This window comes from Pelobates fuscus, chromosome 3 (genome assembly GCF_036172605.1).
Source record: "Pelobates fuscus isolate aPelFus1 chromosome 3, aPelFus1.pri, whole genome shotgun sequence".
Lineage (NCBI taxonomy): Eukaryota > Metazoa > Chordata > Amphibia > Anura > Pelobatidae > Pelobates > Pelobates fuscus.
The window spans coordinates 10,299,757-10,327,546 of record NC_086319.1 but is presented as its reverse complement, the minus strand read 5'-3'; the positions used below and the strand labels follow the sequence as shown (position 1 = coordinate 10,327,546).

The window sequence follows — 27,790 nt, the reverse complement described above, 5'->3', positions numbered from 1 at the left end:
CCCCCCCCCCCGCGCTTACTCTGCGCGGGCTGGGGCCGCAACACATGGCGGGCGGGCATCTGGTCGCAGGGCTGCGACCCGTGCGACCGCGGTATGTACGCCAGTGCATGCATAAACACATACACTTAAAGGACCACTACAGACACCCAGATCAAATCAGCTCAATGAAGTGGTCTGGGTGCCAGGTCTCTCTAGTTTTAACCCTGCAGCTGAAAACATAGCAGTTTCAGAGAAACTGCTATGTTTCACTGAGGGTTAATCCATCTCTAGTGGCTGTCTCATTGACAGCCGCTAGAGGATTTTCTGCGATTCTCACTGTGAAAATCACAGTGAGAAGACGCTGAACGTCCATAGGAAAGCATTGAGTAATGCTTTCCTATATGGGCGGTTTGAATGCGCGCGTGGCTCTTGCCACGCATGTGCATTCGGAGCTGAGAGGCGGATCGGGACGGAGAGATCCCCAGCGCCAAGGGAGCCCGGCGCTGGAGAAAGGTAAGTGCTTTAGACACACACATACACACTCTCATGAACAGACGCACACATTTACTGACAGACACACACTCAGTGACAGACGCACACAAACATACTCAGTAACAGACACACACACTAACACTAACACACTCTAAAACTAACACACTCACTAACACAATCACTCACACTAACACACTCACTAACACACTCACTAACACACACTCACTAACACACACTCACTCACTCACTAACACACTCACTCACTAACACACACACAAATTAACACAAACTAACACACACTAACACACTCACTAACACTAACACACTCACTAACACACTCACTAACACTCACTAACACTCTTACTAACACACTCACTAACACTCACTAACACTCTTACTAACACACTCACTAACACACTCACTAACACTAACACACACACACACTCACTAACACACTCACTAACACTAACACACACACACACTCACTAACACACTCACTAACACTAACACACACACACACTCACTAACACACTCACTAAACACACACACACGTTTTTTCTGGTTTTTTTTTAATTTAATCCCCCCAGCCTCCTTACCTGTGTGAGAGCTGGGGGGATTCCCTGGGGTCCAGTGGTGTTGCTGGCCCTGCTGTCACCCGGCTGGCGCGCGAGGGAGCACTCTCCCCTGAGTGCTCCCTCTTCAGCTCCCTCGCGCACCGCACTGAAACCGGAGCCGGAAGATGACGTCATCTTCCGGCTCCGGCATCAGTACGCGGCGCGCGAGGGAGCTGAAGAGGGAGCACTCAGGGGAGAGTGCTCCCTCGCGCGCCCGCCAGCCGGGTAACAGCAGGGCCAGCCTCGGGGGGCCCGGAGGTGGCCGGCTCCTGGGCCCCCCAGCAGAAGAGGCTGGCCCTGTGCGACCCTGGTATGTACGCCACTGGCCTGAGAGATAATTAAATGAGCACACACACATAACATTTAATTATCTCTCAGTTACAAAAACATACAATAAAACAAAACCCCAAAACTCCTCCAAAACACATGAAAACCCCACAAATCAAAGTCACTTCCTCTGATAGCCCCGATCTGGATGACCAACATATCCACAAATCACCCAGATCGGTTCAGAGGTTCGGGATTTTCATGGAAGTCAATTATTTGACCGACCGCACGCATGGTCCTATGCCCAAAACAGTTCCAGGAAATCAGGGCTAACGGTCGGTCTCTTTCGGGAGCACAAAAGTACATAAAACACCGAACGGAATACTTAAGTTATTTGTGTAGCCTGTTCCCCTTGTCCGTGGGAACGTGTCCAGCGTTGTTTTAGTTCCATGAGATTCATGCCCAAACACCGCTGCCTGCGTTCGCGGAAACAAGATGGCCACCACCTCGTGGTCGGCCATATGAAATGCAGACGAACACTTAGAACACTGCTGTGGAAATTGCTACAAAGTATCAGTTGGGCTTAACAAGCACCCGGGTGGTCTCTGGTTCGTGCGGAGGTTCGGTTCCTAAACAATATAAGCCAAATTGCACAAACCAAGCCTTTTTTCAGTGTATTTTGCATGGCATATAATCTTGGGGCAGGAGGCTGGCTAGCAGGCCCCTCCAGGAGCCCATGTTGAGGTTCGGTTCAGTTCAGCACATTCATTATTTGATAACGGCAGAAAGCTTCTAATGAGCGCTGGTCAGGAGTTTGGGGAGTCGTGTGCTTATGATTCCTTTGCAGGAGTTTGCCTGTCTTGATGCCAACAACTTGGGTTCACAAAAAGAGTCTGCATTGAATCAAAGAGGAATCCGTGCTGTAAAAGGAGCAAAACTATAGCTCTGACACTCTGACACAACTTCATTTTACTAAAAGATTATGAGAAAAGTCATTAATTTGCATGAAATGCCCTGTTGGTGCCTCTCCTGAAAAAAATGACACCATTAAAAAATACTTGAAACATGAAAGTTAACATTTAACATTTAGTGATTAGTGTAAATGCGTTTGGGTGACAAATCCTCTTTAAAATGTTAGTTTCTTAGTAAATATAGCTGTCCGGGCCACTTGCTGTGTAAAACTAGTATATTGATAGTTCTGATCTGTGAACTGACAAACCAGATCTCTCTGCAACACGAACCTGTGCCTGTACTGAACAGACACAAATCCAAATGAAATATAGAAGTATGAAAAAACTAATTCCTTTTCTGCTGAAATCTTTAAAAAATAATCTGACGTGAAGGTTTCAAGGTTTCAGTCGAGCACAGTGTCCACCCTTCGCTCAGAGATTGACTTTTAACCATAATTTGACACCTTTTGTAAGTTCTAAATCTGCACTAACGATCTCGCAGTCAGTTGCCCGTTTTGTGTTTTTTCCCTGATAGATTGAAAGCTGTGGGAACGCTGTGTGATTGAGTTTTTATCATATCTTTTAGCTGCTAGTAGACTGTGTCAGTCATCCAGCGATCAGGTTAACGAGCAGCTACAATAAGCTGTGGCTCGAGGGCACCCATTGTCGCGCAAGCCATTAACGTCCCTCTAACAAGTTCTGGGAGTTCATTGTGAATTTGAAAAGGCAGAGTTAATTAGACCAGACAGGTACCCGATTATCCTACTTCCTTAATATTTCCTATGCTCATAATTAACGGATGTTAAACCTGTCAATTTATAGAGCGGAAAAAAAATAAAAGGAACTGTTTCAAATATAAAACATCTTAAACATAGTTAAACTTTTATAATAAAACAAAATCGCTGATGTTATCCATTTTTTCAATAGTTTTTGATTGGGAGAGAAAAGGTATTTTTATATCAGAATCACCGATTAGCATTTCATGCATTGATATTAGATAATAAATCTGTCCGTGCCGTACAAACAGGAACTCACGCAATAGTAGACAATTAACAAGCTATTTACAAATGTTAGGTCCAAGTAGGGGAGCTGATAAAATAACCAGAGTTGGAGAATTTTCCCAGTTTGACTATTCTAGCCTAAAATTGCCAGAAGGAAGTCTATAGCATTAGCAATACAAACATGCAGTGTTCGACTCCCAATTTAGGTAAAGGGCCCGCTACGTTCTATAAAACATTGCAATGTGTGAGGACGTTGCGAGTCTGACTCGTCGATAGCGCTCTCTAGTGGCTGTCAGGAAGACTGCTGTCATAATGATCCCCTCTCCCCTTGCCTGTCAGCGAGCGGCGTCCTCTCCTCTTGATACGCCGCTCGCGTCCTCCTCTCCTCCTCCCAGCGGCAGCATTTATAACGCTGCACGCTGGGAGCCGGCACTTATATCTGAACGCCGGGGTCACTCACGTGACCCGGCGTTAAAGATACAGCACAATAATCACAGTGGGGGGTATAGATACCCCCCACGTGTGATTGTTAATTCTGATTGGAAGTTATCCAATCAGAATTAAGCTCAGGATTTAAATACTTACCTTTCCTGTCTCTCCCTGCCCTGTTGTGGTCTTTGCTTGCTAGTATTGCTTCTGTACTTGTGTTTCTGGTTACGTACTCTCTGGCTTGTTTATCTGACTTTGTGACTTTCTCCTACCCATTGACCTCGGCTTGTTTCTCGTTATTCTGTCTTCTGGTTTCCCTTACTCGGCTTGAGTCCTGGCTATTCTTTGTGTGCTTAGCCCGGCCACTCTAAGGTCCGGTACTGCACCTGTTCTGTGTGTGTGTTAGCTTCCCGGAATCGTGACACATAACACGCTGTATCTACTAAGCAGCAATATTTTACACGACAGGGACAGTGTCTGGGTGCCTATGGGGGTCCTTTAAGGTAATGATCTGTCACACTTAATCCACTGAGTATTCAGCTCTGTGATTTTTACCACACACTGGGACCTAACGAGTATTGAGCCTTTGCTTCTTACTGTACTACAGATCTCACTACCGTTAGTCAGTAATAGCATCATGGTTGCCCGTTCAGTGTTTCCCAGTGTGTCACGTTATGCGACGGCTGACACTTTGTCTGTTTCCCTGCTCCAGGTAACAATGTGATGAGAACCATTCATGGAGTGGGAGAGATGATGACCCAGATGGTTCTGAGTAGGGGGGCGGCACTTCCGATGGTGACGCAGGATGTTCAGGTGGGGGTTCACTCCAGCAAGCAAGCCAACCTCACCGACAGCGAGGACATCACCGTTATGGACACCAAGCTCAAAATCATCGAAATACTGCAGGTAGAAATGGCAATATTTTCTGAAGGTAGCACGTTTGTTTGTCTTTCTGTCTGTCTCTGTCTATCTGTCAGTGGGTATACCGTGTATGTATATTATAATTATATAGCACTAACAGGTATACTCAGCACTTTACAGGTTACATTACACTAGAGGGAGGTACAGTGAGTGCAGTAGGTATACAGTGTATGTATATTTTATTTATATAGTGCTAACAGGTGTACTCAGCACTTTACAGGTTACATTACAGTAGAGGGAGGTACAGTCAGTGCAGTAGGTATACAGTGTATGTATATTATATTTATATAGCACTAACAGGTGTACTCAGCACTTTACATGTTACATTACAGTAGAGGGAGGTACAGTAAGTGCAGTAGGTATACAGTGTATGTATATTTTATTTATATAGCGCTAACAGGTGTACTCAGCACTTTACAGGTTACATTACAGTAGAGGGAGGTACAGTAAGTGCAGTAGGTATACAGTGTATGTATATTATATTTATATAGCGCTAACAGGTGTACTCAGCACTTTACAGGTTACATTACAGTAGAGGGAGGTACAGTAAGTGCAGTAGGTATACAGTGTATGTATATAATATTTATATAGCGCTAACAGGTGTACTCAGCACTTTACAGGTTACATTACAGTAGAGGGAGGTACAGTAAGTGCAGTAGGTATACAGTGTATGTATATTTTATTTATATAGCACTAACAGGTGTACTCAGCACTTTACAGGTTACATTACAGTAGAGGGAGGTACAGTAAGTGCAGTAGGTATACAGTGTATGTAGATTATATTTATATAGCGCTAACAGGTGTACTCAGCACTTTACAGGTTACATTACAGTAGAGGGAGGTACAGTAAGTGCAGTAGGTATACAGTGTATGTATATAGTATTTATATAGCGCTAACAGGTGTACTCAGCACTTTACAGGTTACATTACAGTAGAGGGAGGTACAGTAAGTGCAGTAGGTATACAGTGTATGTATATTTTATTTATATAGCACTAACAGGTGTACTCAGCACTTTACAGGTTACATTACAGTAGAGGGAGGTACAGTAAGTGCAGTAGGTATACAGTGTATGTATATTATATTTATATAGCGCTAACAGGTGTACTCAGCACTTTACAGGTTACATTACAGTAGAGGGAGGTACAGTAAGTGCAGTAGGTATACAGTGTATGTATATAGTATTTATATAGCGCTAACAGGTGTACTCAGCACTTTACAGGTTACATTACAGTAGAGGGAGGTACAGTAAGTGCAGTAGGTATACAGTGTATGTATATTTTATTTATATAGCACTAACAGGTGTACTCAGCACTTTACAGGTTACATTACAGTAGAGGGAGGTACAGTAAGTGCAGTAGGTATACAGTGTATGTATATTATATTTATATAGCGCTAACAGGTGTACTCAGCACTTTACAGGTTACATTACAGTAGAGGGAGGTACAGTGAGTGCAGTAGGTATACAGTGTATGTATATTTTATTTATATAGCGCTAACAGGTGTACTCAGCACTTTGCAGGTTACATTACAGTAGAGGGAGGTACAGTGAGTGCAGTAGGTATACAGTGTGTATATTTTATTTATATAGCGCTAACAGGTGTACTCAGCACGTTACAGGTTACATTACAGTAGAGGGAGGTACAGTAAGTGCAGTAGGTATACAGTGTATGTATATTTTATTTATATAGCGCTAACAGGTGTACTCAGCACGTTACAGGTTACATTACAGTAGAGGGAGGTACAGTGAGTGCAGTAGGTATACAGTGTATGTATATAATATTTATATAGCGCTAACAGGTGTACTCAGCACTTTACAGGTTACATTACAGTAGAGGGAGGTACAATAAGTGCAGTAGGTATACAGTGTATGTATATTTTATTTATATAGCACTAACAGGTGTACTCAGCACTTTACAGGTTACATTACAGTAGAGGGAGGTACAGTAAGTGCAGTAGGTATACAGTGTATGTATATTATATTTATATAGCGCTAACAGGTGTACTCAGCACTTTACAGGTTACATTACAGTAGAGGGAGGTACAGTAAGTGCAGTAGGTATACAGTGTATGTATATAGTATTTATATAGCGCTAACAGGTGTACTCAGCACTTTACAGGTTACATTACAGTAGTGGGAGGTACAGTAAGTGCAGTAGCTATACAGTGTATGTATATTTTATTTATATAGCGCTAACAGGTGTACTCAGCATGTTACAGGTTACATTACAGTAGAGGGAGGTACAGTAAGTGCAGTAGGTATACAGTGTATGTATATTTTATTTATATAGCGCTAACAGGTGTACTCAGCACTTTACAGGTTACATTACAGTAGAGGGAGGTACAGTGAGTGCAGTAGGTATACAGTGTATGTATATTTTATTTATATAGCGCTACCAGGTGTACTCAGCACTTTGCAGGTTACATTACAGTAGAGGGAGGTACAGTGAGTGCAGTAGGTATACAGTGTGTATATTTTATTTATATAGCGCTAACAGGTGTACTCAGCACGTTACAGGTTACATTACAGTAGAGGGAGGTACAGTAAGTGCAGTAGGTATACAGTGTATGTATATTTTATTTATATAGCGCTAACAGGTGTACTCAGCACGTTACAGGTTACATTACAGTAGAGGGAGGTACAGTAAGTGCAGTAGGTATACAGTGTATGTATATTATATTTATATAGCGCTAACAGGTGTACTCAGCACTTTACAGGTTACATTACAGTAGAGGGAGGTACAGTAAGTGCAGTAGGTATACAGTGTATGTATATTTTATTTATATAGCGCTAACATGTGTACTCAGCACGTTACAGGTTACATTACAGTAGAGGGAGGTACAGTAAGTGCAGTAGGTATACAGTGTATGTATATTTTATTTATATAGCGCTAACAGGTGTACTCAGCACGTTACAGGTTACATTACAGTAGAGGGAGGTACAGTAAGTGCAGTAGCTATACAGTGTATGTATATTTTATTTATATAGCGCTAACAGGTGTACTCAGCACTTTACAGGTTACATTACAGTAGAGGGAGGTACAGTGAGTGCAGTAGGTATACAGTGTATGTATATTTTATTTATATAGCGCTAACAGGTGTACTCAGCACTTTGCAGGTTACATTACAGTAGAGGGAGGTACAGTGAGTGCAGTAGGTATACAGTGTGTATATTTTATTTATATAGCGCTAACAGGTGTACTCAGCACGTTACAGGTTACATTACAGTAGAGGGAGGTACAGTAAGTGCAGTAGGTATACAGTGTATGTATATTTTATTTATATAGCGCTAACAGGTGTACTCAGCACGTTACAGGTTACATTACAGTAGAGGGAGGTACAGTAAGTGCAGTAGGTATACAGTGTATGTATATTATATTTATATAGCGCTAACAGGTGTACTCAGCACTTTACAAGTTACATTACAGTAGAGGAGGGACAGTAAGTGCAGTAGGTATACAATGTATGTATATTTTATTTATATAGCGCTAACATGTGTACTCAGCACGTTACAGGTTACATTACAGTAGAGGGAGGTACAGTAAGTGCAGTAGGTATACAGTGTATGTATATTTTATTTATATAGCGCTAACAGGTGTACTCAGCACGTTACAGGTTACATTACAGTAGAGGGAGGTACAGTAAGTGCAGTAGCTATACAGTGTATGTATATTTTATTTATATAGTGCTAACAGGTGTACTCAGCACTTTACAGGTTACATTACAGTAGAGGGAGGTACAGTGAGTGCAGTAGGTATACAGTGTATGTATATTTTATTTATATAGCGCTAACAGGTGTACTCAGCACTTTGCAGGTTACATTACAGTAGAGGGAGGTACAGTGAGTGCAGTAGGTATACAGTGTGTATATTTTATTTATATAGCGCTAACAGGTGTACTCAGCACGTTACAGGTTACATTACAGTAGAGGGAGGTACAGTAAGTGCAGTAGGTATACAGTGTATGTATATTTTATTTATATAGCGCTAACAGGTGTACTCAGCACGTTACAGGTTACATTACAGTAGAGGGAGGTACAGTAAGTGCAGTAGGTATACAGTGTATGTATATTATATTTATATAGCGCTAACAGGTGTACTCAGCACTTTACAAGTTACATTACAGTAGAGGAGGGACAGTAAGTGCAGTAGGTATACAGTGTATGCATATTTTATTTATATAGCGCTAACAGGTGTACTCAGCACGTTACAGGTTACATTACAGTAGAGGGAGGTACAGTAAGTGCAGTAGGTATACAGTGTATGTATATTATATTTATATAGCGCTAACAGGTGTACTCAGCACTTTACAGGTTACATTACAGTAGAGGGAGGTACAGTGAGTGCACTAGGTATACAGTGTATGTATATTTTATTTATATAGCGCTAACAGGTGTACTCAGCACTTTACAGGTTACATTACAGTAGAGGGAGGTACAGTGAGTGCAGTAGGTATACAGTGTATGTATATTTTATTTATATAGCGCTAACAGGTGTACTCAGCACTTTGCAGGTTACATTACAGTAGAGGGAGGTACAGTGAGTGCAGTAGGTATACAGTGTGTATATTTTATTTATATAGCGCTAACAGGTGTACTCAGCACGTTACAGGTTACATTACAGTAGAGGGAGGTACAGTAAGTGCAGTAGGTATACAGTGTATGTATATTTTATTTATATAGCGCTAACAGGTGTACTCAGCACGTTACAGGTTACATTACAGTAGAGGGAGGTACAGTAAGTGCAGTAGGTATACAGTGTATGTATATTATATTTATATAGCGCTAACAGGTGTACTCAGCACGTTACAGGTTACATTACAGTAGAGGGAGGTACAGTAAGTGCAGTAGGTATACAGTGTATGTATATTTTATTTATATAGCGCTAACAGGTGTACTCAGCACGTTACAGGTTACAATACAGTAGAGGGAGGTACAGTAAGTGCACTAGGTATACAGTGTATGTATATTATATTTATATAGCGCTAACAGGTGTACTCAGCACTTTACAGGTTACATTACAGTAGAGGGAGGTACAGTAAGTGCAGTAGGTATACAGTGTATGTATATTTTATTTATATAGCGCTAACAGGTGTACTCAGCACTTTACAGGTTACATTACAGTAGAGGGAGGTACAGTAAGTGCAGTAAGTATACAGTGTATGTATATTTTATTTATATAGTGCTAACAGGTGTACTCAGCACTTTACAGGTTACATTACAGTAGAGGGAGGTACAGTAAGTCCAGTAGGTATACAGTGTATGTATATTTTATTTATATAGCACTAACAGGTGTACTCAGCACTTTACAGGTTACATTACAGTAGAGGGAGGTACAGTAAGTGCAGTAGGTATACAGTGTATGAATATATTATTAATATAGCGCGAACAGGTGTACTCAGCACGTTACAGGTTACATTACAGTAGAGGGAGGTACAGTAAGTGCAGTAGGTATACAGTGTATGTATATTTTATTTATATAGCGCTAACCGGTGTACTCAGCACGTTACAGGTTACATTACAGTAGAGGGAGGTACAGTAAGTACAGTAGGTATACAGTGTATGTATATTATATTTATAAAGCGCTAACAGGTGTACTCAGCACTTTACAGGTTACATTACAGTAGAGGGAGGTGCAGTAGGTATACAGTGTATGTATATTTTATTTATATAACGCCAACAGGTGTACTTAGCACGTTACAGGTTACATTACAGTAGAGGGAGGTACAGTAAGTGCAGTAGGTATACAGTGTATGTATATTTTATTTATATAGCACTAACAGGTGTACTCAGCTCTTTACAGGTTACATTACAGTAGAGGGAAGTACAGTAAGTGCAGGAGGTATACAGTGTATGTATATTTTATTTATATAGCGCTAACAGGTGTACTCAGCACTTTACAGGTTACATTACAGTAGAGGGAGGTACAGTAAGTGCAGTAGGTATACAGTGTATGTATATTTTATTTATATAGCGCTAACAGGTGTACTCAGCACGTTACAGGTTACATTACAGTAGAGGGAGGTACAGTAAGTGCAGTAGCTATACAGTGTATGTATATTTTATTTATATAGTGCTAACAGGTGTACTCAGCACTTTACAGGTTACATTACAGTAGAGGGAGGTACAGTGAGTGCAGTAGGTATACAGTGTATGTATATTTTATTTATATAGCGCTAACAGGTGTACTCAGCACTTTGCAGGTTACATTACAGTAGAGGGAGGTACAGTGAGTGCAGTAGGTATACAGTGTGTATATTTTATTTATATAGCGCTAACAGGTGTACTCAGCACGTTACAGGTTACATTACAGTAGAGGGAGGTACAGTAAGTGCAGTAGGTATACAGTGTATGTATATTTTATTTATATAGCGCTAACAGGTGTACTCAGCACGTTACAGGTTACATTACAGTAGAGGGAGGTACAGTAAGTGCAGTAGGTATACAGTGTATGTATATTATATTTATATAGCGCTAACAGGTGTACTCAGCACTTTACAAGTTACATTATAGTAGAGGAGGGACAGTAAGTGCAGTAGGTATACAGTGTATGCATATTTTATTTATATAGCGCTAACAGGTGTACTCAGCACGTTACAGGTTACATTACAGTAGAGGGAGGTACAGTAAGTGCAGTAGGTATACAGTGTATGTATATTATATTTATATAGCGCTAACAGGTGTACTCAGCACTTTACAGGTTACATTACAGTAGAGGGAGGTACAGTGAGTGCAGTAGGTATACAGTGTATGTATATTTTATTTATATAGCGCTAACAGGTGTACTCAGCACTTTACAGGTTACATTACAGTAGAGGGAGGTACAGTGAGTGCAGTAGGTATACAGTGTATGTATATTTTATTTATATAGCGCTAACAGGTGTACTCAGCACTTTGCAGGTTACATTACAGTAGAGGGAGGTACAGTGAGTGCAGTAGGTATACAGTGTGTATATTTTATTTATATAGCGCTAACAGGTGTACTCAGCACGTTACAGGTTACATTACAGTAGAGGGAGGTACAGTAAGTGCAGTAGGTATACAGTGTATGTATATTTTATTTATATAGCGCTAACAGGTGTACTCAGCACGTTACAGGTTACATTACAGTAGAGGGAGGTACAGTAAGTGCAGTAGGTATACAGTGTATGTATATTATATTTATATAGCGCTAACAGGTGTACTCAGCACGTTACAGGTTACATTACAGTAGAGGGAGGTACAGTAAGTGCAGTAGGTATACAGTGTATGTATATTTTATTTATATAGCGCTAACAGGTGTACTCAGCACGTTACAGGTTACATTACAGTAGAGGGAGGTACAGTAAGTGCACTAGGTATACAGTGTATGTATATTATATTTATATAGCGCTAACAGGTGTACTCAGCACTTTACAGGTTACATTACAGTAGAGGGAGGTACAGTAAGTGCAGTAGGTATACAGTGTATGTATATTTTATTTATATAGCGCTAACAGGTGTACTCAGCACTTTACAGGTTACATTACAGTAGAGGGAGGTACAGTAAGTGCAGTAAGTATACAGTGTATGTATATTTTATTTATATAGTGCTAACAGGTGTACTCAGCACTTTACAGGTTACATTACAGTAGAGGGAGGTACAGTAAGTCCAGTAGGTATACAGTGTATGTATATTTTATTTATATAGCACTAACAGGTGTACTCAGCACTTTACAGGTTACATTACAGTAGAGGGAGGTACAGTAAGTGCAGTAGGTATACAGTGTATGTATATTTTATTCATATAGCGCGAACAGGTGTACTCAGCACGTTACAGGTTACATTACAGTAGAGGGAGGTACAGTAAGTGCAGTAGGTATACAGTGTATGTATATTTTATTTATATAGCGCTAACCGGTGTACTCAGCACGTTACAGGTTACATTACAGTAGAGGGAGGTACAGTAAGTACAGTAGGTATACAGTGTATGTATATTATATTTATAAAGCGCTAACAGGTGTACTCAGCACTTTACAGGTTACATTACAGTAGAGGGAGGTGCAGTAGGTATACAGTGTATGTATATTTTATTTATATAACGCCAACAGGTGTACTTAGCACGTTACAGGTTACATTACAGTAGAGGGAGGTACAGTAAGTGCAGTAGGTATACAGTGTATGTATATTTTATTTATATAGCACTAACAGGTGTACTCAGCTCTTTACAGGTTACATTACAGTAGAGGGAAGTACAGTAAGTGCAGGAGGTATACAGTGTATGTATATTTTATTTATATAGCGCTAACAGGTGTACTCAGCACTTTACAGGTTACATTACAGTAGAGGGAGGTACAGTGAGTGCAGTAGGTATACAGTGTGTATATTTTATTTATATAGCGCTAACAGGTGTACTCAGCACGTTACAGGTTACATTACAGTAGAGGGAGGTACAGTAAGTACAGTAGGTATACAGTGTATGTATATTTTATTTATATAGCGCTAACAGGTGTACTCAGTACGTTACAGGTTACATTACAGTAGAGGGAGGTACAGTAAGTGCAGTAGGTATACAGTGTATGTATATTATATTTATATAGCGCTAACAGGTGTACTCAGCACTTTACAGGTTACATTACAGTAGAGGGCGGTACAGTGAGTGCAGTAGGTATACAGTGTATGTATATTTTATTTATATAGCGCTAACAGGTGTACTCAGCACTTTACAGGTTACATTACAGTAGAGGGAGGTACAGTGAGTGCAGTAGGTATACAGTGTATGTATATTTTATTTATATAGCGCTAACAGGTGTACTCAGCACTTTGCAGGTTACATTACAGTAGAGGGAGGTACAGTGAGTGCAGTAGGTATACAGTGTGTATATTTTATTTATATAGCGCTAACAGGTGTACTCAGCACGTTACAGGTTACATTACAGTAGAGGGAGGTACAGTAAGTGCAGTAGGTATACAGTGTATGTATATTTTATTTATATAGCGCTAACAGGTGTACTCAGCACGTTACAGGTTACATTACAGTAGAGGGAGGTACAGTAAGTGCAGTAGGTATACAGTGTATGTATATTATATTTATATAGCGCTAACAGGTGTACTCAGCACGTTACAGGTTACATTACAGTAGAGGGAGGTACAGTAAGTGCAGTAGGTATACAGTGTATGTATATTTTATTTATATAGCGCTAACAGGTGTACTCAGCACGTTACAGGTTACATTACAGTAGAGGGAGGTACAGTAAGTGCAGTAGGTATACAGTGTATGTATATTATATTTATATAGCGCTAACAGGTGTACTCAGCACTTTACAGGTTACATTACAGTAGAGGGAGGTACAGTAAGTGCAGTAGGTATACAGTGTATGTATATTTTATTTATATAGCGCTAACAGGTGTACTCAGCACTTTACAGGTTACATTACAGTAGAGGGAGGTACAGTAAGTGCAGTAAGTATACAGTGTATGTATATTTTATTTATATAGTGCTAACAGGTGTACTCAGCACTTTACAGGTTACATTACAGTAGAGGGAGGTACAGTAAGTCCAGTAGGTATACAGTGTATGTATATTTTATTTATATAGCACTAACAGGTGTACTCAGCACTTTACAGGTTACATTGCAGTAGAGGGAGGTACAGTAAGTGCAGTAGGTATACAGTGTATGTATATTTTATTCATATAGCGCTAACAGGTGTACTCAGCACGTTACAGGTTACATTACAGTAGAGGGAGGTACAGTAAGTGCAGTAGGTATACAGTGTATGTATATTATATTTATATAGCGCTAACAGGTGTACTCAGCACTTTACAGGTTACATTACAGTAGAGGGAGGTACAGTAAGTGCAGTAGGTATACAGTGTATGTATATTTTATTTATATAGCGCTAACAGGTGTACTCAGCACGTTACAGGTTACATTACAGTAGAGGGAGGTACAGTAAGTACAGTAGGTATACAGTGTATGTATATTATATTTATAAAGCGCTAACAGGTTTACTCAGCACTTTACAGGTTACATTACAGTAGAGGGAGGTGCAGTAGGTATACAGTGTATGTATATTTTATTTATATAACGCCAACAGGTGTACTTAGCACGTTACAGGTTACATTACAGTAGAGGGAGGTACAGTAAGTGCAGTAGGTATACAGTGTATGTATATTTTATTTATATAGCACTAACAGGTGTACTCAGCTCTTTACAGGTTACATTACAGTAGAGGGAAGTACAGTAAGTGCAGGAGGTATACAGTGTATGTATATTTTATTTATATAGCGCTAACAGGTGTACTCAGCACTTTACAGGTTACATTACAGTAGAGGGAGGTACAGTTAGTGCAGTAGGTATACAGTGTATGTATATTTTATTTATATAGCGCTAACAGGTGTACTCAGCACTTTACAGGTTACATTACAGTAGAGGGAGGTGCAGTAAGTACAGTAGGTATACAGTGTATGTATATTTTATTTATATAGCGCTAACAGGTGTACTCAGCACTTTACAGGTTACATTACAGTAGAGGGAGGTGCAGTAAGTAACGTAGGTATACAGTGTATGTATATTTTATTTATATAGCGCTAACAGGTGTGCTCAGCACTTTACAGGTTATATTACAGTAGAGGGAAGTACAGTAAGTGCAGGAGGTATACAGTGTATGTATATTTTATTTATATAGTGCTAACAGGTGTACTCAGCACTTTACAGGTTACATTACAGTAGAGAGAGGTACAGTAAGTGCAGTAGGTATACAGTGTATGTATATTTTATTTATATAGCGCTAACAGGTGTACTCAGCACTTTACAGGTTACATTACAGTAGAGGGAGGCACAGTAATTGCAGTAGGTATACAGTGTATGTATATTTTATTTATATAGCGCTAACCGGTGTACTCAGCACTTTACAGGTTACATTACAGTAGAGGGAGGTACAGTAGGTATACAGTGTATGTATATTATATTTATATAGCGCTAACCGGTGTACTCAGCACTTTACAGGTTACATTACAGTAGAGGGAGGTACAGTCAGTGCAGTAGGTATACAGTGTATGTATATTATATTTATATAGCACTAACAGGTGTACTCAGCACTTTACATGTTACATTACAGTAGAGGGAGGTACAGTAAGTGCAGTAGGTATACAGTGTATGTATATTTTATTTATATAGCGCTAACAGGTGTACTCAGCACTTTACAGGTTACATTACAGTAGAGGGAGGTACAGTAAGTGCAGTAGGTATACAGTGTATGTTTATTATATTTATATAGCGCTAACAGGTGTACTCAGCACTTTACAGGTTACATTACAGTAGAGGGAGGTACAGTAAGTGCAGTAGGTATACAGTGTATGTATATTATATTTATATAGCGCTAACCGGTGTACTCAGCACTTTACATGTTACATTACAGTAGAGGGAGGTACAGTAAGTGCAGGAGGTATACAGTGTATGTATATTTTATTTATATAGCACTAACAGGTGTACTCAGCACTTTACAGGTTATTTACACAGTATGGCAATAGGTGTAATGAGTGTGTTCTGTGTGTTACAGTTTATTCTGAGTGTCAGGCTGGATTACAGAATCTCGTACATGTTGTCCATTTACAAGAAGGAATTCGGAGAGAATGGAGCCAGTGTCGATGCATCAACAGTTTCCCCCCCAGACACCCCAACTTTACCGGGTAGGTATTTATGTAAGGATTTGTTTAACTTATATCCCACCACCTAATGCTCTGTCACCCTTCAGGCTCCTCATGTCCATATCCTTTCGGCTTCCATTACTCGTTTGCTCAGTTTAGAATATGATCTAAAATTTAGCCTGAATTTTTCCATCTGTCCAAGTTCTATGGATTTTGTAAAACTAATAAATGTCTTTATTAAAATGTATCTGCAGCTGATGTTTTGTCAGTTTAGACTTCTGATTATGATTGTATCAATAAACTCATTTCGTATGGAATTAAAGAATTTTTAGCACTGATATAAAGACATATTGTGTTTTACAGTCACTGTTCCCGATATTGATGATATTACTGCGCGAGCAGAGTCCATGTTTGCTGGAAGGTACGTACTGTAAGATGTAATAATATATTACTGGATCTGTGACTGACACGGATAGTTGTAGGATGTCCAAGGGGGGATAATTATATGGAGGCATTTCTCCTTGATTACGCTCCATTATCATGTTTATCTCCACTGTAGGACTATGTATTAATTCTATTAGATTCCAGGTTCCCTCTAAGTGCTTTTGATCACATTTTCTCTCTTAGTAAGGAGAAGAGCCCAGTAGAGCTGGATGACGAGGGTGGTCGGACCTTCTTACGGGTTCTCATCCATCTGATTATGCATGATTATCCCCCACTGCTCTCCGGTGCACTCCAGCTGCTCTTCAAGCACTTCAGTCAGAGGGCCGAGGTCCTTCAGGCTTTTAAACAGGTTAGTACCCCATGACTGCTGAACCTCTTATACAATGGAGATTTGTGGCTTTTACCACCAGCTTCTTTTGGATCACATTTCCTAGAATTCTTTATGCACTTCAGGGATATCTGGAAGTCCAAGATAGGAATGGTTTGGTCTAGGAGTGATTATTTTATTCAAGGATAGGAATGATTTGGTCCAGGGGTGTTGTTTTTATGGAAGGATGGGAATGGTTTGGCCCTGTGGAGATTGTTTTATGGATGGATAGGAATGGTTTGGTCCAGGAGTGATGTTATATGGAAGGATGGGAATGGTTTGGCTTAGGGGTGATTGTTATATGGAAGGATAGGAATGTTTTGTTCCAGGAGTGATGTTTCATGGAAGTATGGGAATGGTTTGGTCCAGGAGTGATGTTATATGGAAGGATAGGAATGGTTTGGCCCAGGGGTGATTATTTTATGGAAGGATAGCTGTGGTTTGGTCCAAGGGTGATGGTTTTATGTAAAATATATCAAACACTATATCTACAATAAAAATGCACAAAATAGTGTAATAAAGTTAAAACACCATTTAAAAATGTTGTGGACTATTACACTCACAAGTATACGTTGACAGTAGGCAGAACACAACACTAGATAATTTAGGAAGATTCTTTCTTTCATATCCCAATTATCCAGTTACATGTAAGGGAAGGAAAGCAACAAACACAGAGTGCAAAACTGTAGTATAAAATAAACGGCTTTTATTAAATAAAGTCACCTGAACAACTTTAGCTTAATGAAGCAGTTTTGGTGTATAGAACATGCCCCTGCAGCCTCACTGCTCAATCCTCTGCCATTTAGGAGTTAAATCCCTTTGTTTATGAACCCTAGTCACACCTCCCTGCATGTGACTTGCACAGCCTTCCATAAACACTTCCTGTAAAGAGAGCCCTATTTAGGCTTTCTTTATTGCAAGTTCTGTTTAATTAATATTTTCTTATCCCCTGCTATGTTAATAGCTTGCTAGACCCTGCAAGAGCCTCCTGTATGTGATTAAAGTTCAATTTAGAGATTGAGATACAATTTTTTAAGGTAAATTACATCTGTTTGAAAGTGAAACCAGTTTTTTTCCATGCAGGCTCTGTCAATCATAGCCAGGGGAGGTGTGGCTGGGGCTGCATAAACAGAAACAAAGTGATTTAACTCCTAAATGACAGTGAATTGAGCAGTGAAATTGCAGGTGAATGATCTATACACTAAAACTGCTTCATTTAGCTAAAGTCATTTAGGTGACTATAGTGTTCCTTTAATGATTATTAGTCAGCATTTGACAAAGCTCTGTCAGCGGAGAGGAACGCGTTATGCGTGTGAGGTGAAATAAGACTGTGAAAGAGTTACAGAGAGCCTTCAAAGGATTTTAACATTTGATTTGTTTTAAATGCTTATAGCTCTACTTGAGAAATAAAAATAAAATGTCCCAAATACCAGCCGTCTCTGTCTGTGGCCCGGTTAATGCCTGGTGGATCCACCTAACTCAAGGCACATAAACCACTCAATGCAGGGAGTTTGATACGATTGGATCAGATTGTAGATGCTCTGCAGTAGATAGTTTTATATTTTAGTTTTAACACGAGTTAGAAAAGGTTGCTTTATATAAGTATCATCAAGTTTGTATAGGTTTGTTTTGCGCACCAACATTTTGGGTTTATTTTCTATATGGGGATATTATATCATTTGTTGACTGTCTTGTCACAATAAACATATTGATTGCTATTTACTGTTGACCTGCACTTTAAATTGATAGAAGGTTATTTTGGGTTTTCTTGCAATTTAATGGTTTGCATAAAATATTTTGCACTGTAAGGGATATACACCTAATTTATATTCAGGGTAAGGGATATACACCTAATTTATATTCAGTGTAAGGGATATACACCTAATTTATATTCAGTGTGAGGGATATACACCTAATTTATATTCAGGGTGAGGGATATACACCTAATTTATATTCAGTGTGAGGGATATACACCTAATTTATATTCAGTGTGAGGGATATACACCTAATTTATATTCAGTGTGAGGGATATACACCTAATTTATATTCAGTGTGAGGGATATACACCTAATTTATATTCAGTGTGAGGGATATACACCTAATTTATATTCAGTGTGAGGGATATACACCTAATTTATATTCAGGGTAAGGGATATACACCTAATTTATATTCAGGGTAAGGGATATACACCTAATTTATATTCAGTGTGAGGGATATACACCTAATTTATATTCAGTGTGAGGGATATACACCTAATTTATATTCAGTGTAAGGGATATACACCTAATTTATATTCAGTGTGAGGGATATACACCTAATTTATATTCAGTGTAAGGGATATACACCTAATTTATATTCAGTGTAAGGGATATACACCTAATTTATATTCAGTGTGAGGGATATACACCTAATTTATATTCACTGTAAGGGATATACACCTAATTTATATTCAGTGTGAGGGATATACACCTAATTTATATTCAGTGTGAGGGATATACACCTAATTTATATTCAGGGTAAGGGATATACACCTAATTTATATTCAGGGTAAAGGATATACACCTAATTTATATTCAGTGTGAGGGATATACACCTAATTTATATTCAGTGTGAGGGATATACACCTAATTTATATTCACTGTAAGGGATATACACCTAATTTATATTCAGTGTGAGGGATATACACCTAATTTATATTCAGTGTAAGGGATATACACCTAATTTATATTCAGTGTGAGGGATATACACCTAATTTATATTCAGTGTGAGGGATATACACCTAATTTATATTCAGTGTAAGGGATATACACCTAATTTATATTCAGTGTGAGGGATATACACCTAATTTATATTCAGTGTAAGGGATATACACCTAATTTATATTCAGTGTGAGGGATATACACCTAATTTATATTCAGTGTGAGGGATATACACCTAATTTATATTCAGGGTAAGGGATATACACCTAATTTATATTCAGGGTAAGGGATATACACCTAATTTATATTCAGTGTAAGGGATATACACCTAATTTATATTCAGTGTGAGGGATATACACCTAATTTATATTCAGTGTGAGGGATATACACCTAATTTATATTCAGTGTGAGGGATATACACCTAATTTATATTCAGTGTGAGGGATATACACCTAATTTATATTCAGGGTAAGGGATATACACCTAATTTATATTCAGGGTAAGGGATATACACCTAATTTATATTCAGTGTGAGGGATATACACCTAATTTATATTCAGTGTGAGGGATATACACCTAATTTATATTCAGTGTGAGGGATATACACCTAATTTATATTCAGTGTAAGGGATATACACCTAATTTATATTCAGTGTGAGGGATATACACCTAATTTATATTCAGTGTAAGGGATATACACCTAATTTATATTCAGTGTGAGGGATATACACCTAATTTATATTCAGTGTGAGGGATATACACCTAATTTATATTCAGGGTAAGGGATATACACCTAATTTATATTCAGGGTAAGGGATATACACCTAATTTATATTCAGTGTAAGGGATATACACCTAATTTATATTCAGTGTGAGGGATATACACCTAATTTATATTCAGTGTGAGGGATATACACCTAATTTATATTCAGGGTAAGGGATATACACCTAATTTATATTCAGTGTGAGGGATATACACCTAATTTATATTCAGTGTGAGGGATATACACCTAATTTATATTCAGTGTGAGGGATATACACCTAATTTATATTCAGGGTAAGGGATATACACCTAATTTATATTCAGTGTGAGGGATATACACCTAATTTATATTCAGTGTGAGGGATATACACCTAATTTATATTCAGTGTGAGGGATATACACCTAATTTATATTCAGTGTGTGGGATATACACCTAATTTATATTCAGTGTAAGGGATATACACCTAATTTATATTCAGTGTGTGGGATATACACCTAATTTATATTCAGTGTAAGGGATATACACCTAATTTATATTCAGTGTAAGGGATATACACCTAATTTATATTCAGTGTGAGGGATATACACCTAATTTATATTCAGTGTGTGGGATATACACCTAATTTATATTCAGTGTGAGGGATATACACCTAATTTATATTCAGTGTGAGGGATATACACCTAATTTATATTCAGTGTGTGGGATATACACCTAATTTATATTCAGTGTGAGGGATATACACCTAATTTATATTCAGGGTAAGGGATATACACCTAATTTATATTCAGGGTAAGGGATATACACCTAATTTATATTCAGTGTGAGGGATATACACCTAATTTATATTCAGGGTGAGGGATATACACCTAATTTATATTCAGTGTAAGGGATATACACCTAATTTATATTCAGTGTGTGGGATATACACCTAATTTATATTCAGTGTGAGGGATATACACCTAATTTATATTCAGTGTGAGGGATATACACCTAATTTATATTCAGTGTGTGGGATATACACCTAATTTATATTCAGTGTGAGGGATATACACCTAATTTATATTCAGGGTAAGGGATATACACCTAATTTATATTCAGGGTAAGGGATATACACCTAATTTATATTCAGTGTGAGGGATATACACCTAATTTATATTCAGGGTAAGGGATATACACCTAATTTATATTCAGTGTGAGGGATATACACCTAATTTATATTCAGGGTGAGGGATATACACCTAATTTATATTCAGTGTGAGGGATATACACCTAATTTATATTCACTGTAAGGGATATACACCTAATTTATATTCAGTGTGAGGGATATACACCTAATTTATATTCAGGGTAAGGGATATACACCTAATTTATATTCAGGGTAAGGGATATACACCTAATTTATATTCAGTGTGAGGGATATACACCTAATTTATATTCAGGGTAAGGGATATACACCTAATTTATATTCAGTGTGAGGGATATACACCTAATTTATATTCAGTGTGAGGGATATACACCTAATTTATATTCAGTGTGTGGGATATACACCTAATTTATATTCAGTGTGAGGGATATACACCTAATTTATATTCAGTGTGAGGGATATACACCTAATTTATATTCAGTGTGTGGGATATACACCTAATTTATATTCAGTGTGAGGGATATACACCTAATTTATATTCAGTGTGAGGGATATACACCTAATTTATATTCAGTGTGTGGGATATACACCTAATTTATATTCAGTGTGAGGGATATACACCTAATTTATATTCAGGGTAAGGGATATACACCTAATTTATATTCAGGGTAAGGGATATACACCTAATTTATATTCAGTGTGAGGGATATACACCTAATTTATATTCAGGGTAAGGGATATACACCTAATTTATATTCAGTGTGAGGGATATACACCTAATTTATATTCAGGGTGAGGGATATACACCTAATTTATATTCAGTGTGAGGGATATACACCTAATTTATATTCAGGGTAAGGGATATACACCTAATTTATATTCAGTGTGAGGGATATACACCTAATTTATATTCAGGGTAAGGGATATACACCTAATTTATATTCAGTGTGAGGGATATACACCTAATTTATATTCAGTGTAAGGGATATACACCTAATTTATATTCAGTGTGAGGGATATACACCTAATTTATATTCAGTGTGAGGGATATACACCTAATTTATATTCAGTGTGAGGGATATACACCTAATTTATATTCAGTGTAAGGGATATACACCTAATTTATATTCAGTGTGAGGGATATACACCTAATTTATATTCAGTGTAAGGGATATACACCTAATTTATATTCACTGTAAGGGATATACACCTAATTTATATTCAGGGTAAGGGATATACACCTAATTTATATTCAGTGTGAGGGATATACACCTAATTTATATTCACTGTAAGGGATATACACCTAATTTATATTCAGGGTAAGGGATATACACCTAATTTATATTCAGTGTAAGGGATATACACCTAATTTATATTCAGTGTGAGGGATATACACCTAATTTATATTCACTGTAAGGGATATACACCTAATTTATATTCAGTGTAAGGGATATACACCTAATTTATATTCACTGTAAGGGATATACACCTAATTTATATTCAGGGTAAGGGATATACACCTAATTTATATTCAGGGTAAGGGATATACACCTAATTTATATTCAGTGTAAGGGATATACACCTAATTTATATTCAGTGTGAGGGATATACACCTAATTTATATTCACTGTAAGGGATATCCACCTAATTTATATTCAGTGTAAGGGATATACACCTAACTTATATTCAGGGTGAGGGATATACACCTAATTTATATTCAGGGTAAGGGATATACACCTAATTTATATTCAGTGTAAGGGATATACACCTAATTTATATTCAGTGTAAGGGATATACACCTAATTTATATTCAGTGTGAGGGATATACACCTAATTTATATTCAGTGTGAGGGATATACACCTAATTTATATTCAGTGTAAGGGATATACACCTAATTTATATTCAGTGTGAGGGATATACACCTAATTTATATTCAGTGTGAGGGATATACACCTAATTTATATTCAGTGTAAGGGATATACACCTAATTTATATTCAGTGTGAGGGATATACACCTAATTTATATTCAGTGTGTGGGATATACACCTAATTTATATTCAGGGTAAGGGATATACACCTAATTTATATTCAGTGTAAGGGATATACACCTAATTTATATTCAGTGTGAGGGATATACACCTAATTTATATTCAGGGTGAGGGATATACACCTAATTTATATTCAGTGTGAGGGATATACACCTAATTTATATTCAGTGTAAGGGATATACACCTAATTTATATTCAGTGTAAGGGATATACACCTAATTTATATTCAGTGTGAGGGATATACACCTAATTTATATTCAGGGTAAGGGATATACACCTAATTTATATTCAGGGTAAGGGATATACACCTAATTTATATTCAGTGTGAGGGATATACACCTAATTTATATTCAGGGTAAGGGATATACACCTAATTTATATTCAGTGTGAGGGATATACACCTAATTTATATTCAGGGTGAGGGATATACACCTAATTTATATTCAGTGTGAGGGATATACACCTAATTTATATTCACTGTAAGGGATATACACCTAATTTATATTCAGTGTGAGGGATATACACCTAATTTATATTCAGGGTAAGGGATATACACCTAATTTATATTCAGGGTAAGGGATATACACCTAATTTATATTCAGTGTGAGGGATATACACCTAATTTATATTCAGGGTAAGGGATATACACCTAATTTATATTCAGTGTGAGGGATATACACCTAATTTATATTCAGTGTGAGGGATATACACCTAATTTATATTCAGTGTGTGGGATATACACCTAATTTATATTCAGTGTGAGGGATATACACCTAATTTATATTCAATGTGAGGGATATACACCTAATTTATATTCAGTGTGTGGGATATACACCTAATTTATATTCAGTGTGAGGGATATACACCTAATTTATATTCAGTGTGAGGGATATACACCTAATTTATATTCAGTGTGTGGGATATACACCTAATTTATATTCAGTGTGAGGGATATACACCTAATTTATATTCAGGGTAAGGGATATACACCTAATTTATATTCAGGGTAAGGGATATACACCTAATTTATATTCAGTGTGAGGGATATACACCTAATTTATATTCAGGGTAAGGGATATACACCTAATTTATATTCAGTGTGAGGGATATACACCTAATTTATATTCAGTGTGAGGGATATACACCTAATTTATATTCAGTGTGTGGGATATACACCTAATTTATATTCAGGGTAAGGGATATACACCTAATTTATATTCAGTGTAAGGGATATACACCTAATTTATATTCAGTGTGAGGGATATACACCTAATTTATATTCAGGGTAAGGGATATACACCTAATTTATATTCAGTGTGAGGGATATACACCTAATTTATATTCAGGGTGAGGGATATACACCTAATTTATATTCAGTGTGAGGGATATACACCTAATTTATATTCACTGTAAGGGATATACACCTAATTTATATTCAGTGTGAGGGATATACACCTAATTTATATTCAGTGTGAGGGATATACACCTAATTTATATTCAGTGTGTGGGATATACACCTAATTTATATTCAGGGTAAGGGATATACACCTAATTTATATTCAGGGTAAGGGATATACACCTAATTTATATTCAGTGTGAGGGATATACACCTAATTTATATTCAGGGTAAGGGATATACACCTAATTTATATTCAGTGTGAGGGATATACACCTAATTTATATTCAGGGTGAGGGATATACACCTAATTTATATTCAGTGTGAGGGATATACACCTAATTTATATTCACTGTAAGGGATATACACCTAATTTATATTCAGTGTGAGGGATATACACCTAATTTATATTCAGGGTAAGGGATATACACCTAATTTATATTCAGGGTAAGGGATATACACCTAATTTATATTCAGTGTGAGGGATATACACCTAATTTATATTCAGGGTAAGGGATATACACCTAATTTATATTCAGTGTGAGGGATATACACCTAATTTATATTCAGTGTGAGGGATATACACCTAATTTATATTCAGTGTGTGGGATATACACCTAATTTATATTCAGTGTGAGGGATATACACCTAATTTATATTCAGTGTGAGGGATATACACCTAATTTATATTCAGTGTGTGGGATATACACCTAATTTATATTCAGTGTGAGGGATATACACCTAATTTATATTCAGTGTGAGGGATATACACCTAATTTATATTCAGTGTGTGGGATATACACCTAATTTATATTCAGTGTGAGGGATATACACCTAATTTATATTCAGGGTAAGGGATATACACCTAATTTATATTCAGGGTAAGGGATATACACCTAATTTATATTCAGTGTGAGGGATATACACCTAATTTATATTCAGTGTAAGGGATATACACCTAATTTATATTCAGTGTGAGGGATATACACCTAATTTATATTCAGTGTAAGGGATATACACCTAATTTATATTCAGTGTGAGGGATATACACCTAATTTATATTCAGTGTGAGGGATATACACCTAATTTATATTCAGTGTAAGGGATATACACCTAATTTATATTCAGTGTAAGGGATATACACCTAATTTATATTCAGTGTAAGGGATATACACCTAATTTATATTCAGTGTGAGGGATATACACCTAATTTATATTCAGTGTGAGGGATATACACCTAATTTATATTCAGGGTAAGGGATATACACCTAATTTATATTCAGTGTGTGGGATATACACCTAATTTATATTCACTGTTTTTTGTATATTATTACATTTTTGTAAGCACCTGTTTTATCCACTTATTATTTTTTGGTTAATGATGGAGAATATTCTGTTACTTGCTCCACAAAACAAACCAAAGTAGCCGAAAGTGCTAAAAAAAAGTTATAAAATCACAATAAATACCAGTATTAGCCCTACGCGTTTCGTCCGCTAATGCACGTACTTCCTCAGGGAAATCTGAATGATGTTGTTGATATAAAGGTCCAAAGTACTCCCCTCCTTGTTTTGAGTCCGTTACGTACCTCCAGTTACGCCCGCAATGCCGTCTTCCTGTATCATCCAAACCTGGAAGCGTGTGCGTTCGTTACAATTGATTTCTGTAGTCAAACATCTTTCACTAGTTCTTGTCAATAACATAGAAGGAGAGAAATAAATACTGTATCAATGAGTAGAGTCTCTGATTATAAAACAACGTGATTGTGGGCAGAGGGAGAATCATGAGAATGTTCATTGGAATTGTGGACAGGATGAAATGGGGTACAAATTTGGAACTCAGAAGATGCTCCACCGGATTTCTTTCACCTTTGCCACTAGATGACTTCTTTATAATAATGTTTTCATTGTTATCTATAGTGTACTACTGTAGTATCTTGTACTTGCCGCTACATGCATTCATTAATAATCTGGCTGTTAGGATTTGATTGGCAAAATTCTAATTTGTAAACCACAACAGTTTCTTGTCCCCTCCCACTCCTCCCCCCATGCTTGCCACTCCTAGCAGTAAATACCTTGATATAACTGTTTATCTCTACTCCCTCTCTAGGCCCATTTTCCACACCATCCCTACTGCAAGGCTCTACAATTCTACTCGGCTCAACCCGCCCACCCAGGTTCCCCCTAAATTTATTGCATTCTCCTCCAGCTGTTTAAAATTCTCACTCACTTCACTTCATTCCCTCTATATTCTACCAATATCTGCAACTCTCTGTTTCCTTATTTAGCCATCACTTCCAAATTTCCCCTGCTACCTCTTTGTCTCAATCCCCACGATATCCTTTAGATTGTAAGCTCACGGGCTATTTACCCATGCACTTTGTATAAAAGAGCTTAAATGGCTAGATTTCAGTGTGTACATTGTATGTTCTCCACTAATTGTACAGCGCTGCGGAATCTGTTGGCGCTTTATAAATACCAGTAATAAATAAATAAATAATAAATGAATCGGGTAACCGCAGTCGTGGTTTGATGCGTCTCACTATATCCTGTATGTTTAGAGATTTATAATTATTCTCTTCCTTGAAATTGTTCCATTATAGATAGACGAGCTTGCAATTTCCCTGAAACCCCTTCATTTCTAGTCTTAGACGGGGGGTGCAGGAGAGCAG

The 27,790-nt window shown here is 37.6% G+C and overlaps 1 protein-coding gene across 1 annotated transcript in view; it reads left to right on the top strand.

The window, feature by feature from the left end:
• ITPR2 (inositol 1,4,5-trisphosphate receptor type 2) overlaps positions 1-27,790 on the top strand; it is a 327,302-nt gene that overhangs the window by 135,751 nt on the left and 163,761 nt on the right. The window contains exons 22-25 of the mRNA XM_063446689.1: positions 4,445-4,638; positions 16,170-16,299; positions 16,621-16,678; positions 16,885-17,050. Of these exons, the coding sequence (XP_063302759.1) occupies positions 4,445-4,638; positions 16,170-16,299; positions 16,621-16,678; positions 16,885-17,050 (548 nt within the window). The remainder of the gene's footprint in view (positions 1-4,444; positions 4,639-16,169; positions 16,300-16,620; positions 16,679-16,884; positions 17,051-27,790) is intronic.